Source organism: Bos indicus, chromosome 19, assembly GCF_029378745.1.
Source record: "Bos indicus isolate NIAB-ARS_2022 breed Sahiwal x Tharparkar chromosome 19, NIAB-ARS_B.indTharparkar_mat_pri_1.0, whole genome shotgun sequence".
NCBI lineage: Eukaryota > Metazoa > Chordata > Mammalia > Artiodactyla > Bovidae > Bos > Bos indicus.
This window is the reverse complement of record NC_091778.1, coordinates 25,783,028-25,795,800: the sequence shown is the minus strand read 5'-3', so window position 1 is coordinate 25,795,800 and position 12,773 is coordinate 25,783,028. Positions and strand designations below refer to the sequence as shown.

At 56.4% G+C, this 12,773-nt stretch overlaps 1 protein-coding gene across 2 annotated transcripts in view; it reads left to right on the top strand.

The window, feature by feature from the left end:
• Positions 1-2,584: 2,584 nt before the first annotated feature.
• Positions 2,585-12,773, top strand: part of CAMKK1 (calcium/calmodulin dependent protein kinase kinase 1) — a 29,808-nt gene continuing 19,619 nt past the window's right edge. The window contains exons 1-4 of one of the 2 annotated variants that reach the window (XM_019980863.2): positions 2,585-2,739; positions 10,494-10,895; positions 11,796-11,843; positions 12,607-12,660. In XM_019980863.2, the coding sequence (XP_019836422.2) occupies positions 10,536-10,895; positions 11,796-11,843; positions 12,607-12,660 (462 nt within the window). In that variant the 5' untranslated portion in view covers positions 2,585-2,739; positions 10,494-10,535. Of the gene's footprint in view, positions 2,740-4,939; positions 5,074-10,493; positions 10,896-11,795; positions 11,844-12,606; positions 12,661-12,773 lie in introns of those variants that run through there. The other variant, XM_070772840.1, reaches the window with a different exon arrangement.

The following is a 12,773-nucleotide window of genomic DNA, read 5'->3' as shown; positions in this document are numbered from 1 at the left end:
GAACTCTAGCCATCACCTTGAATCATGAGGACAAGAGTCAAATCCAGAGGTTGCTGGAGCAGTGAGTGGAAAGAGTCACATCTGGGAGGTCTTTGTGGAGCAGAGCTGGAGCAAAACTGTTGCCCCCAAACTAGGTTCATCTTGTAGTGGGTGTCCAGTGAAAGCACACAACCAAGCCAAAGAGTGGGAGAAGGAAGGATTTATTACTTGTAGCAAGTAAGGAGAACACTGGGGATCTTTCTCTGTAACAATGTCTCTTGGAACAGCAAAACTGGGGAAGTTTCAAGCTTAAGGCACATGCTTATTATTCATGAAGAGGCTTGGGGAGTTTACGTATCATAGAACTGGGGCAAAGGTTGACAGGAGGGTCAGAAAAGCTCAGGGTCATCCCTTAGGTTTCGGTTGATCTAGTGGTTGAAGGGGGTTTCAATTCTGCAAAACAACTCAAGAAAGTGCTTCAGGCTAATCTTTACCATTGAAACAGAACTGCGGGGTCTTTACCACTGATATATCATCTTTGCTGCTGCTACTTCTTTGCCTGACAACAGTTGTTTGATCCTGCATTCTTTTGTTCCTTTAAAATCATTAATTACTGGGACCTGTTCATTCATTATTGAGACCTGTTCAAAGACAAGCATTGTGGCCAGGCTTGGATCACAAAAGCGGCTTAGGGAACAAATGACTTCTCTTATACCAAAATGCTACATTTGGTTCTTTTTCTCTGGGCCTCCTTACTTTATCTGCTTACAATACCAACTCAGGACTGTTTACCCTGAGGCTTTTACGTGGAATTTCTGTTATGTAAGTCAGAACTGATTCTGCCTACTACAGAGATTTTGGGGCTTCCCTGGTGGCTCAAATGGTAAAGAATCTGCCTGCAGTGCAGGAGACCTGGGTTCAATCTCTGGGTTGGGAAGATCCCCTGGAGGAGGAAATGGCAACCCACTCCAGTAATCTTGCCTGGAGAATTCCATGGACAGAGAAACCTGGTGGGCTACAGTCCATAGGGTCACAAAGAGTCGGACATGACTGAGCGTCTAACACTATACTACTACAGAGATTTTTTCTCCCCTAAAACTGTCTGTCCGCAGCCCCTGTGTATTTGCTCTGAGTTATCTCACCCTTTCCCATGGCTCTACTATGGGTCCTTCCTGATAACTCCTCAAAACGCCTCACTGGCCCAGCTCTCTTCCCTGAACTCCAACCCCACACATCTGATCCCCCGATTGCCATATAAAATTAATTATTCACTCAACAAACATCTTTCATGCAATGTGTCAAGCTGTGTGCTGGATGAATCAGGCACAGTCCTGCCGTCAAGGAGCTCACAGTTCAGAGAGGGGAACAGGCAAGTAAACAGATGCCATAAACTTCCAAGGAAGTCCCTAAGGAAGGTTGTTAACCCGTGCTGTGCAGTGAGGTCATGGGGAAGGGTTTCTGGTAGAAGAAGCATTGAATCAAGCCCTGAAAGGAGTAGAGCTGGTGGTTAGGACTGATGTCATGGAGAGCCTGATTAGATCTATTCCCAGGGTACTGCTGAGCCATGGGAGACTCCTAAGCAGGAGCTGACCAGTTGGACTTGTGTTTCTGAAATATTGTTCTGGACACCAGGTAGAGAAAAGCTAAGTGGGTGAGGGTGGTGGGGGAGGGCGACGAGGTTGCTTGGGGCTGGGAGTCCCAGGAGGAGGCGGCTGTAGCAATTCAGGTGCAGGAAGACAGTGATCTGAGATAAGAGAGGGACAGAGAAGTAGAAATAAGTGGCTGGATTCCAGGAATATTTAAGAAGGAAGTTGGGCAGGGCTTGGTGATCTACTGGTTGGAACAGGAAAGGGGTTGGCTATCCAGACTCCCAGGTTTCTGGCTCCAGATTGAGACAGGGACGCAAGAGGCTAGGTTTGCAGGTGTGATATGGGGCTCCATCTTGGACAAGTGGTGGAGTGAGGTGCCAGAGGGTATACAAGTGCAGAATGTAACTGAACCAATAACTGATGAACTTGCCAGGGAAGAGGTGGGCTACCTCCAAGCTCAAGACCTCCCGCCCCAGCTAGGCTATTCCTGTTGCCTGCTCATAGGTCCCTTCCCCAAGTGACAACCCGATTCTGACCCCAGCATTATGTTAGAACCGCTTCCCTTTCCCCCTACACCCCACAGCAGCAGAAGGCTAAACTCCTGAGTCTACCATTCAAGGCCTTTCTCCCTGGCCCTAGGCCTGGGCCCCATCCAGTGGCTGATCTCGCTTCGCCCCTCCCCTAATACACACTGCGCCTCATACCCGCCCCCGAGGGCGGGGGTGCGCTCTTGCCCCTGCCAGGCCGAGATGGCTGGGGGACAAAGCGTAGGGAAGCACCCGTACCCTCCAGGCCCCGCTAAGGGGCGCAGGCCGCGGCCTGGAAGGATTTCGGGGGACCCCAGGTAGCGATGGGGGCGTGACGAGGCCGGTCCCGCCGCAGGGGGAGGTGCCTCTCTGGAGCCACCGCCCGCCGCGGCCCCTCCCCTCTGGGAGCCGGGCGAGAGTCCTGGGCTCTGATTGGGCAACTCCGGAGGGGGGCCGCGCAGCTCCACCAATGAGCGCGCGCCGGGCGCGGCAGCTGGCGGAGGAGCGAGCGCAGCCTGGAGCCGCGGCGCCGCGGGTCTGAGCTCGGTGATCTCGGCCCTGGGAAGGCGGGCGGGGCGGGGTGCGCGCCGCGGGAGCGAGCCTGGCAACCCGCAGGGCCGCGGAGACTGTCGTTGGACGCTGAGGTAGGGGTCGGCTTGGGGGGGTGGGGGGTCAAGGGCGGGGGAGCGTGAGGGGACCAACGCCTGATCGTCTGCCCGGAGCCTGTAGGGGAGAGGGATGGTCTGGGAGGTTGCGAAGACAGCCCAGACCTAGTCCATGCGGGGATCCTCCCCCTTCGGTCTGCGGGGCCCAGTCTTTGGGGTGCCTCCTGCCGGAGCCTGCATCTGTCTGCGCCGGCACCCGGGACCCGGGACCGCATCTCCGAGGACGCTCCGCCGTCTGCGTCCCATGCCTAGCTCTGATCTGCGGGACCGCGTCCATACCCAGCGCACTACCCCCTTCCCTGCTCTTGGTGGGAGGCCGTGCCTATGAGGAGTGGGCCCAGACTGGGGCACCCACGTGTGGATCTGCGCGGAGCGCTCCGCCCACACGGCCCTCCCCCGAGTCTTCCTGCAGGAGCTGGGGCTGGAGGATGAATGGGACAGATGCAACGCTCTCGTGGCTTCGGCTGCGCTGCGCAGTCCTCCTGGCTGGGGCGGGGGCGGAGGGGGGCGGCGGAGGTGGAGGCTGCGGTGGCTGCGGCCTGACAGGCGCAGAACTGGTAGCTCGGAGGGTGCACACGTGCTCGAGGACCTGTGTGTGGTGTTTGGAGGCGGGTGTGCGTGTGTCACGTGGGCATAGGAGTGTGCCTGTGTGTGTGAGGGGGGTGCATTTACTGGATGGAGTGGTGTGTGAGGGCGGGTCACGCGGACATGGGCGTGCGCCTGCTCCGGGAGTGGTGTGTGTATGTGTGTGTTCGGGGTACAGGAGTGTGTAGAGAAGGTTATGTCCCAGGTCACAGGACTATGTCTGGGTGGGCACACATGGGGTTTATATCCGCCACGGGGGTGGGGAGTCTGCAGGAGCAAACAGCTTGTGTCCTTGAGGATGCACTGGTCGCCCCCACATCCCTCATTTTTCCCTCTAGAGCATACAGATGGAGCACCCACCGAGTGCCAGACTGTATCCTAGGCCCACAGACTCTGGGGACCCCTGCCTCTTCCTTGGCCTGTTAGCCCTAGTCCCCACAGAGGACAGAGGGTTCTTTTTTTTTAAATCTCATCCAACGCAGTCACTCCCCTACTCAGACCCTTCCTTTGGCTTTTGAGATTTCCTGGTCTCTGTCCAAAAAGACCCCCGAGGCCAAGCCCTGCGTCCCAGCCAGGAAGTGGCTGTCTGTCATGCACAGTGTGACCTTCCATCGCCTCCTCTGAAACTCTTACTCAGCGATCAGGAGCTTAAATGCCACCTCCTCCAGGAAGCCATCCCTGAGACCAGGCACAGTGAATGACTGTGCCTTCTCATCAAGGTGGGACTCTGCTTGCCATCAGGTACCTCTCACACATGGACACCACACTCCAAGGACATCGGCCTCCTTGCTGTTCCTCAGATAGCATGATCACCGTCTTATCTGGACGCATTGGGTCTTAGTTCTGACACATGGAATCTTTGTTTGAGTCATGTGGGATCTTTCCTTGAAGGATCTTCGGCTCATGGACTCTTTGTGGTACGTGGTCTTAGTTGCTCAGCAGCATGTGGGGTCTTGGTTCCCTGACCAGGGATGGAACCCATGTCCCCTGCATTGCAAGGTGGATTCGTCACCACTGGACCACCAGGGAAGTTCCTGGGCCTCACTCTTGATTCCCCTCAGACAACTGTAATTTTTTTCTCCACAGCATGTACCACTTGACATGCCATCTATTAATTCCCAGCTTTCTTGTTTGTTGCTTCTTGTCCCACTAGAAATTAAACTTCACTGAAGCAGGGACTTTGTCTTTTTGGTTTGGTGCTTTATCTCCTGGCACCTAACACCGTGCCTGGCACATACAGCAAGTGCTCAGTTGAGTTTTTTTCATGTGAATGAATGGCTCTGGGTTCCCTGGCTGCTTCCCAGCCTCTGAGCCCCAGTCTCCTCGCTGCTCAGAGCAAGGTCTCCTGCTCTTCTGTCCTTCAGATTCCAAGATCCTGGAAGGCCAGGTCTGGAAGAACTGAGACCAAATTAACTTGCATGTTAGCAATATCCCCTCTAGGAAGTGGTATGGAGGATGGGGTGGGGTGGGATTGAGGTGTGAGCCTGGGGGTGGGTGGCAGGTATGGAGGAAATAGTGGGGAAGGAAAGTGGAGGGCTGGATCTGGACTTTTTAAGGAGTTAAGTTTGGTGACCTCACCCAGCTGTGGGGAGATCAGGGAGGAGATGTCTGAATTGTCCTCCAGCAGCCAAGGAGAGGGAGGTGTGTTCCTGGCAGAAGGCACAGCCTGTCTGAAGGGCTGGCAGCACAAGAGAGTCTGCAGTTTGGGACTTTCGGCCAGAGTGGAGAGTAAGTGGGGTAAGGTTCGGGGGTTAAGGATGGGCAAAAGGGAAACGATGGGTGATAAGGAGGGCTGCCAGGCTTCTGGCCTGGGAGAACTGGGAGGATGATGGCACTCATCTCTGAGATGGGGACAGAGGAGGAAGAGCGGACTCGAGGGAAATGCTAAGCTGAATTGGAACCGAGCTGCCGGGGAGCACCGAGGGGAGGAGGCAGCTGGCTGGAAGGAGTTGGGCTGGAGGCATGGACCTGGTTTGGAGGATGAGGAGGGGCAGAGAGAGGAGGGAGGACCTGGAGGACATCAGCAGGAGCCACTGAGGATGTGCTAAGGGCTGCTGGGCTGAATTAGGCGCAGAGCCCACCTCAGTGGCTGGGGCCTCCCTGGGGATGGTGGGAGGGGGCGTTGTCACAGCAGGCATCCTCCAGCATGACTTGGCACCAGACGCCTGGGCCTCCCCCGAGGGGACTGAGTCATCCCAGGCGGAGGCGGGAGCCGCGGAGGCCACCCGTTGCCAGGGCCATCCAGACACTTGTCAGGAGCATAAACACAGCTCCTGTGAGGCAGCCTAGGGATACCAAGGCCACCTTCTATGTCTGGTCCCAGGGGACCAGACCACCTCCTTACAGCTTTCCCTTCTGGCCTGTCCCCTGGCAACCAGGGCCATGTCTTGTCTTGCCTAGATGGTAGCTGGGCCCCTGCTCAACCTGGCCCTGAGATTCCCAGCGGCCTTCCAGAATTCAGGGCGAGATCTGAAGACATTCATCCCAGGCGGGGCTGCTTGAACCAGTGTGGGTGAGAGCAAGATATGCCTGCTCTGTCCTCTTCTGGGCCTCCTCTGAGGGACCAAGTTGATGAGGTTCATCTTGAAGAGGAGACCTGGTCCTATGGGGTCTGGAGCCAGGGTCTGCATCCCCTGTGCGCTGCGGGCTAAGTCCCTTCAGTCATGTCTGACTCTTTGCGATTCCATGGACTGTAGCCCGACAGGATCCTCTGTCCATGGCATTTCCCAGAGAAGAATACTGGAGTGCATTGCCATTCCCTCCTCCAGGGGATCTTCCTGACCCAGGGATCGAACCCAAGTCTCTTGTGTCTCCTGCATTGGCAACCAGGAGGGCCTCCTGGGAAGCCCCCTGCATCCCTTAGGAGCAGCCAGATACCTGGGAATGAGGTGGGGATGAGGGACATAGCCTGGAAGGAGAAGTCTGAGCTGGGTAATGTGCCAGGCCATCCTGGAGCCAGGGGTAGATATGGGGCTATGCTTTGTGGGCTTTTGTTTGTTTTTGTGTTTTTAAGAGTAACTTTTTTTTTCTTTTTTGTCTGCACTGGTCATTGTTGCTACACGTGAGCTTTCTCTAGTTGCAGCGAGCAGGGGTTACTCCCTCATTGTGTGCATTGGCTTCTCTTGTTGCAGAGCACAGGCGTGCGGGCTTCAGTAGTTGTGGTACACAGGCTTAGTTGCCTTGATGCATGTGGCATCTTCCTGGATCAGGGATCGAACCTGTGTCCCCTGCATTGGCAGGCGGATTCTCAACCACTGGACCACCAGGGAAGTCCTTGAGGCTGCACTTTGTGTGCACAACAAGGCTCTCTCTCTGGGTGGTTGTGACAGACATATCCTGGCCCCACATCACTCAGACACAATCTGCTTCAACGTCCATAGTCTCATTCACTTCCTCCCATAGCCCTGGGAGATGGCAGGATGGGGGCTATCTATCCTATTCACATAGCATACTGAGGCTCCAAAAGTTCAATGATGTGTCCAGGGCAACATAGCCCCTGTCTGGGAGGACAGCTGGGGGTCGTGCTTCTCAGTGAGGAAGGGCCTGAGCCTGGCCATTCTCACCTGCAGGACCAAGCTGGTCCCTAGAAGGCTCCCCATGCCTGTAGAAGTCCTTGCTCTGCCCTGGGCCTGGCTGCCAGCCTGTCTGTCCTTCTTTATGCCCATGTGGCTCCTAGCTAGCCGCCGAGTCAGTTTCTATACAGTGTCTATAGACTTAAGGGCTTAAGCTTGGGGATGGCCTTGAGAAACACCCTGGGTGAGCTTCCAGAGAGGGATGGGTCCTACCCAAGACATACAGCCCAGCCCAGCAGGCAGCCCCGGGCTGGTGGACAGGTGACTGTGTGGGAACGTGGGAGGTTCCAACTTGACTTTCTGAGATCAGGTTCCCATGGCACCCAGCGGGTGCAGGGCCCACCCCCTCCCCCAATCCTGGGGCACGGGTACACAAAGACCCCAAGACACACAACGCACATGAACATGCTTAACCACTGAATGTAGACCACAGCCGTAGATTTTTGTTTCCGGGCAGACGGGCTCCTGTGTGCAGAACCCCCTCCCCCCACACACACTGTTACCCAGAGCTGACAGCCCTGCTCGCCCATATTCTCTCACTTGACACACACCCTCACACACAGGGTGCCAGGCCCTGTCGCCTGGACACAGGCAGGAACCGGGGGCCTCCCCGGGGCACCTCCTGCATAGCCGTGCTTAGTCACCTGAATCTGATCCAGGCGGGAGGGAGTGTGGAGGGCCTGACGTCAGCTCTCACAGCTGCCTGTGCCGCCCACGCCTCCATCTGGGCCACCGCGTGTCCCAGGCAATCACAACAACAGCAACACAACAACTCAGTTTTACGGGGCTCCGTTAGGGGCAGGCCCGGTTCTGAGCCCGGTAAGGGCATTCCTTCCTTTACTCCTCCCAGCCACCTGGGCAGTGATACTGCTGCTAACCCCATTCAGCAGATGGGGAAAACCCAGGCACAGAGATCAGTCACCTGCCCGTGGATGGGCACACCACCAGGAAGGGGCGTTGGCCTGGCAGCCTGGCTTCAGAGCCTGGGTCCTAAACCAGGGAACAGGGCCCCAGAGTGGAGCAGGAAGGGTCTGCCCTGACCTGAGGTGTGACCCCAGACCCACCCCTGTCCCTTGCTGGGCCCTACTTTCCTCATCTGAGAAAAAAAGGGTGACAGTCTCAGGGAAAATCATACGCAAATTTGTTGGGCTCTGCAGCCTGTGGCCTCTGCCTGTGATGGTTCTCAGTCCCCTGGGTTCCTGCTGGGGACCAGAGGACAAGAGTTCCAGACACTGCCATCCATTCCCTGCTGTGGGCTGGGGTCTTAAGCTCCTTGGGGTTCCCTCTCTCCTCTCTGCTTTCCCATCTGTGTAATGGGGCCAGGACTGTAATGATCACTATGGCAAATATTTATTGAACGCCTACGATGCCTCAGGTACTGCTGCAGAGGCTAGTGGTTTTATGGAGACAAGGCAGACAAGAACCCTAATCTGTGGAGTTTATGTGGGAGAAAAAGAACTTACAGAGTGAGGGGGAAGGGTGGCAGGGTGGGCCAGGCTTGGAGGGTTCCTTTTAGCCCTGGCTTCTTCCTTCTTGAAACCATCTGGTTCCTAAAGCCTTTCTGATGCTCTAATCCCATTCCATCTCCTCCAGGAAGGCCTCCATGATGCTCCAGCCCTACTCACTTCCTCACCTACTTCAGAGAAGCCTTCCCAATGTTTTAGTCTATTTGCCACTCTAACCTCCTCCAGGGAGGCCTTCCCGATGCTCACATTCCCCTCACTCCTTTAGGTCCAGCGTCCGTATCTTTTCCTGTTGCCAGTCTAGATCCCCTTCCCCCTTCCTTTCTGCATGCCAACATCAGCTCCACCAGGCTACCACTCATTCAATACTTTGGTGTCAGACACAGGGGGTCTGGACCATGCCCTTACCCACAGTTCATTTCCAAGTTGTAGGCTTGGGAATCTGGGAAGGTCCTGCATCTGTAGTACAGATGGGAAGACTGAGGCTCAGAGCTGGGAAGGAGCTGCCCTAGGTAGGTTGGCAGGCAGGACAGGAACCCAGCCCAGGCTCCTCTGTAGCCAGTGGACTCCAGCGAGCCCAGCCTCCTTGACATCTGTCAAAGTAAGGTGATGGGGGAATAAGGAGTGAGATAAAGACCATGTTCTCGAAATTGTTTTGTGGTGACAGTGCAAGTTACCACCAGACAGGAAGGGCAGAGGGTCAGGAGTCCACTTACTTCCTTTTCCGGAGAAGATACTCAGTCTGGTCCAGGAAGGGGGAGGGGCACTGAGTGGGGTGGGGCCTGTGCTCAGCCCTGGGCAGAAATGGAGTCCCAGCCTGCGTATCCGGGTTCAGCCCGGGGTCAGGGTTCAGCCCAGGGATGTGGTTGAATATGAGGGCTGGGACTGGACACCAGAGGTTGGTTTGGGGTTCAAGCTGGAGAGGTCTGGGGCCTTGCTGGGGGCTCAGACTACAGTAGGACCAGGGTGCAAGGCCAGGCCAGGGGAGCATCTCAACCTGAACAGATGAGGCGAACATTTTGGCCACATGAATAAACTGGAAGGGAAAACCAGGAGAAATAAGTGCAGTGAAGTCTCTCTTCACCGTCATCAGAGCAGTAGCCCCCTCCTCTAATGGAGCCTGTCCTGGGCTGCAGGCTCTGCTGGGGCAGGGAAGGGAGCGATGGGAGACTTGCCCTATGGCCCTGGAGAGGCCTCCCTGGAGAAGGTGCCAGGGTGGGAGAGGCTGGAGCCCCAGGGAAGTCTTCCTGGAAGCAGCAACAGGGGTGGAGGGGGGGACCTGAAGCATCAGGAGCTCAGCTCGGCTTCAGGCAGTGCAGCGGCGGTGGCAGCAGCCTTGGAATGCTCTGCTGTCAAGGGGTGGAGCTGTGAGTCACTGGGCTGTCTGCTGGATGGGGGCCCAAGCTGACCCTGGGTTCTGTTTCTGCCAGTGCCGCGAGGCCTCCAGTTCTGCCCATGTCTGTCTGTTCTGACTCCAGAATATCGAATTCTCCCTGCTTCCCTGTGAAGCCAGCAAGGCTGATGTGCCTGTTTTACAGATGGGAATACTGAGGTCTAGAGGGCTGGTGTGCAGCAGAGCCAGATGAGTTCCTGGAATTCCTTTTTTTAAAAAAACCTGTATGTATTTTTGGCTGTGCTGGGTCTTCATGGCTGCGCCGGCTATTGTCTGGTGGCAGCGCGCAGGCTTCTCACTGTGGTGGCGTCTCTTGTAGCGCACGGGCTCTAGGGCCCTGGGCTTCAGTAGTTGCGGCACGTGGGCTCGGTAGTTGCTGTTTCTGGGTTCTAGAGCTCAGGCTCAACTTCAGTAATTGTGGCGCATGGGCTTAGTTGCTCCACGGTACGTGGGATCCTCCCAGATCAGGGATCGAACCCCTGTCTCCTGCATTGGCAGGCGGATTCTTTTCCACTGAGCCATCAGGGAAGCCCTCTGGCATTCCTTTAGTGAGGAGGGAGACCTCAGTTTGGATGCTGGCGACCCAGGCAGAGGGAACAAGCAGGGCAAAGGCATGGAGGTGGGACTCGCAATTTGTGGCTATGGTGGGGGTGGGGCCTGGGAACCTGACCTCCTTGCTCGGTGGCCAGGACTGGAGCCTTCTCTGCCCTCTTTTCTCAGGCTCCCCATAAGGCTGCACTGAGGACCCCCTTGACTGTGGCAATGGAGGGGGGCCCGGCGGTCTGCTGCCAGGACCCTCGGGCTGAGTTGGTGGAGCGAGTGGCAGCCATTGATGTGACCCACTTGGAGGAGACGGATGGCAGCCCGGAGCCTCCCAGGAACTGTGTGGACCCTCCGTCGCGGACCAGAGCAGCCTCCCTGATCCCCAGCGGTCCTTCAAGACACCCTGCAGTCCGGCCCAGCCTCTCGACAAGGAAGTTCTCCCTGCAGGAACGGCCAGCGGGGAGCTGCCTGGAGGCCCAGGCTGGGCCTTACGCCACGGGGCCTGCCAGTCACATCTCCCCGCGGGCCTGGCGCAGGCCCACCATTGAGTCCCACCACGTGGCCATCTCGGACGCAGAGGTTGGTGGAGCAGAGCTGGGGGTGCCCATGCGCTTCTCAGCTGTCCTCAGTGAAGACCCTTTGGGACCCTTTGCTCCTCCCCCTGCCACACAGCTGTCCAGACGTTGGTTTGCATACCCCCGGAGCTGAGGAATTCACTACCTATGTGGCCTCTTCCCACCCAGGGGAGCTCCATCTGAGCCAGTTGCTGCCTCCTATAAGTCCCACCATTCCCACTCCCAGTCTAAGCCTAGGAAATAGATCCCTCCCTTATTCCCCAAGAAGTCTGTTCCGAGATTTGAAGATAGACAGTGTGTTCTCCTGTCCCCCAAGGCTTCGCCAGCTTGAGTCCCCCACTTTAATCCTGCCTCACAGAGTCTGCTGTGACTCAGAAACTGCCAGTGTGCTACCAGCCTCTGGGCTCCCACTGGCTCTGTCTTTGCCTCTTAAATCTAAAGTGAACCTAAGTACCGAGCAATCTACAGATTTTAGAAGCTGAGGTTTTTATGCCTGAGCCAGGGCTCTGGTCTCTGGTCCCAAGGCTGTCCTCATTTTTCTTGTCTACACAGTCTCCTCATTCAGCTTCTTCTAGAAACACTTGCTCGTGGATTTCTTACATCAGGGTCTCCCAGCCCCCAGTATCCAGGTGGAAATGAGTGCATTTTTCCACCACTTCTCAGGGAGCAAAGCATAGGCAAGGTTCACCATTCACATATTCAAACATCATCCAAGTCTTCTGGTCGCTTTCAGTATCGCTTTTGGTGTTGGCGCGACCTCAGTTCCCCATCTAAACCTGAAATGTTGAGGAGGCCCAGGGCTGGGGGTGAGGGGCCTGGGGCCAGGACTGGGCCCTGGAAGTGCACGTGGAGTGCTGCTTCTGGATCAAGCTCTGCCTGATGGCCCCTCTCTTTCCCCCACCAGGACTGCGTACAGCTGAACCAGTACAAGCTGCAGAGTGAGATTGGCAAGGTAGGCCTGGGGGCAGGCCAGGAGCAGGGGGAACTTGTCTTGGGGGTTTGCAGAGCCACGCTGTCTGGATCCTCCACAATCCCCTCTCCTCCTCTGGGAATGTGAGGCTGAGCCAAGAAGGTCCTACCCTGGATATGGGGGAAGTTTTGTCCTCTACAGGGGATGGGAGATAATTCTTAATTCCTGACTTCCTGGAGTTTTATATGTTTATTTATTTATTGCCTGTCCTGGGTCTTCCTTGCTGCATGGGCTTTCTCTGGTCGCGTTGAGCAGGGGCTACTCTTTGTTGCAGGGCATGGGTTTCTCATTGCGGTGGCTTTTCTTGATATCGAGCGTGGATCTAGGCTCACGGGCTTCAGTAGCTGCGGCTCACAGGCTCCAGAGTGTGGGCCCAGTAGTTGCGGTGCCTGGGCTTAGTTGCCCCATGGCATGTGAAATCTTCCTAGACCAAGGATCGAACCCTTGTCCCCTGCATTGGCAGGTAGATTCTTAACCACTGAACCACTGGGGAAGTTCTCCCCAGATTTTTTGATGGACGGGACTGGGGAAGGCATAGAGCTGTGCTGAGCCCAGCAGGGGCAGTGACCAGGGCATGGAGCCCTCTCCTTGCCTGCCTGAAATTTATGCCCACTGGAGGCCAGGGTGGAGATGGGATGTGGGAGGAGATGGGGGGCAGGAGCAGCTCAGGCTCCCCATCTCCTCTCCCCCTAGTCCTGGGGGAGGCTGCCCTGTCCAGCAGGGGCTGACCTCTGCCTCTTTGCAGGGTGCCTACGGCGTGGTGAGGCTGGCCTACAACGAAAGTGAAGACAGGCACTATGTAAGTCTGGGGAAAGGAAGGAGGTGTTGCCTACACTGGGCCCTAGATGACTTGGGGGTGGGCAGAAGCTGTGCCAAGACGGTGGACAAGGCTGCCTGTGAAGGGAGTAATCT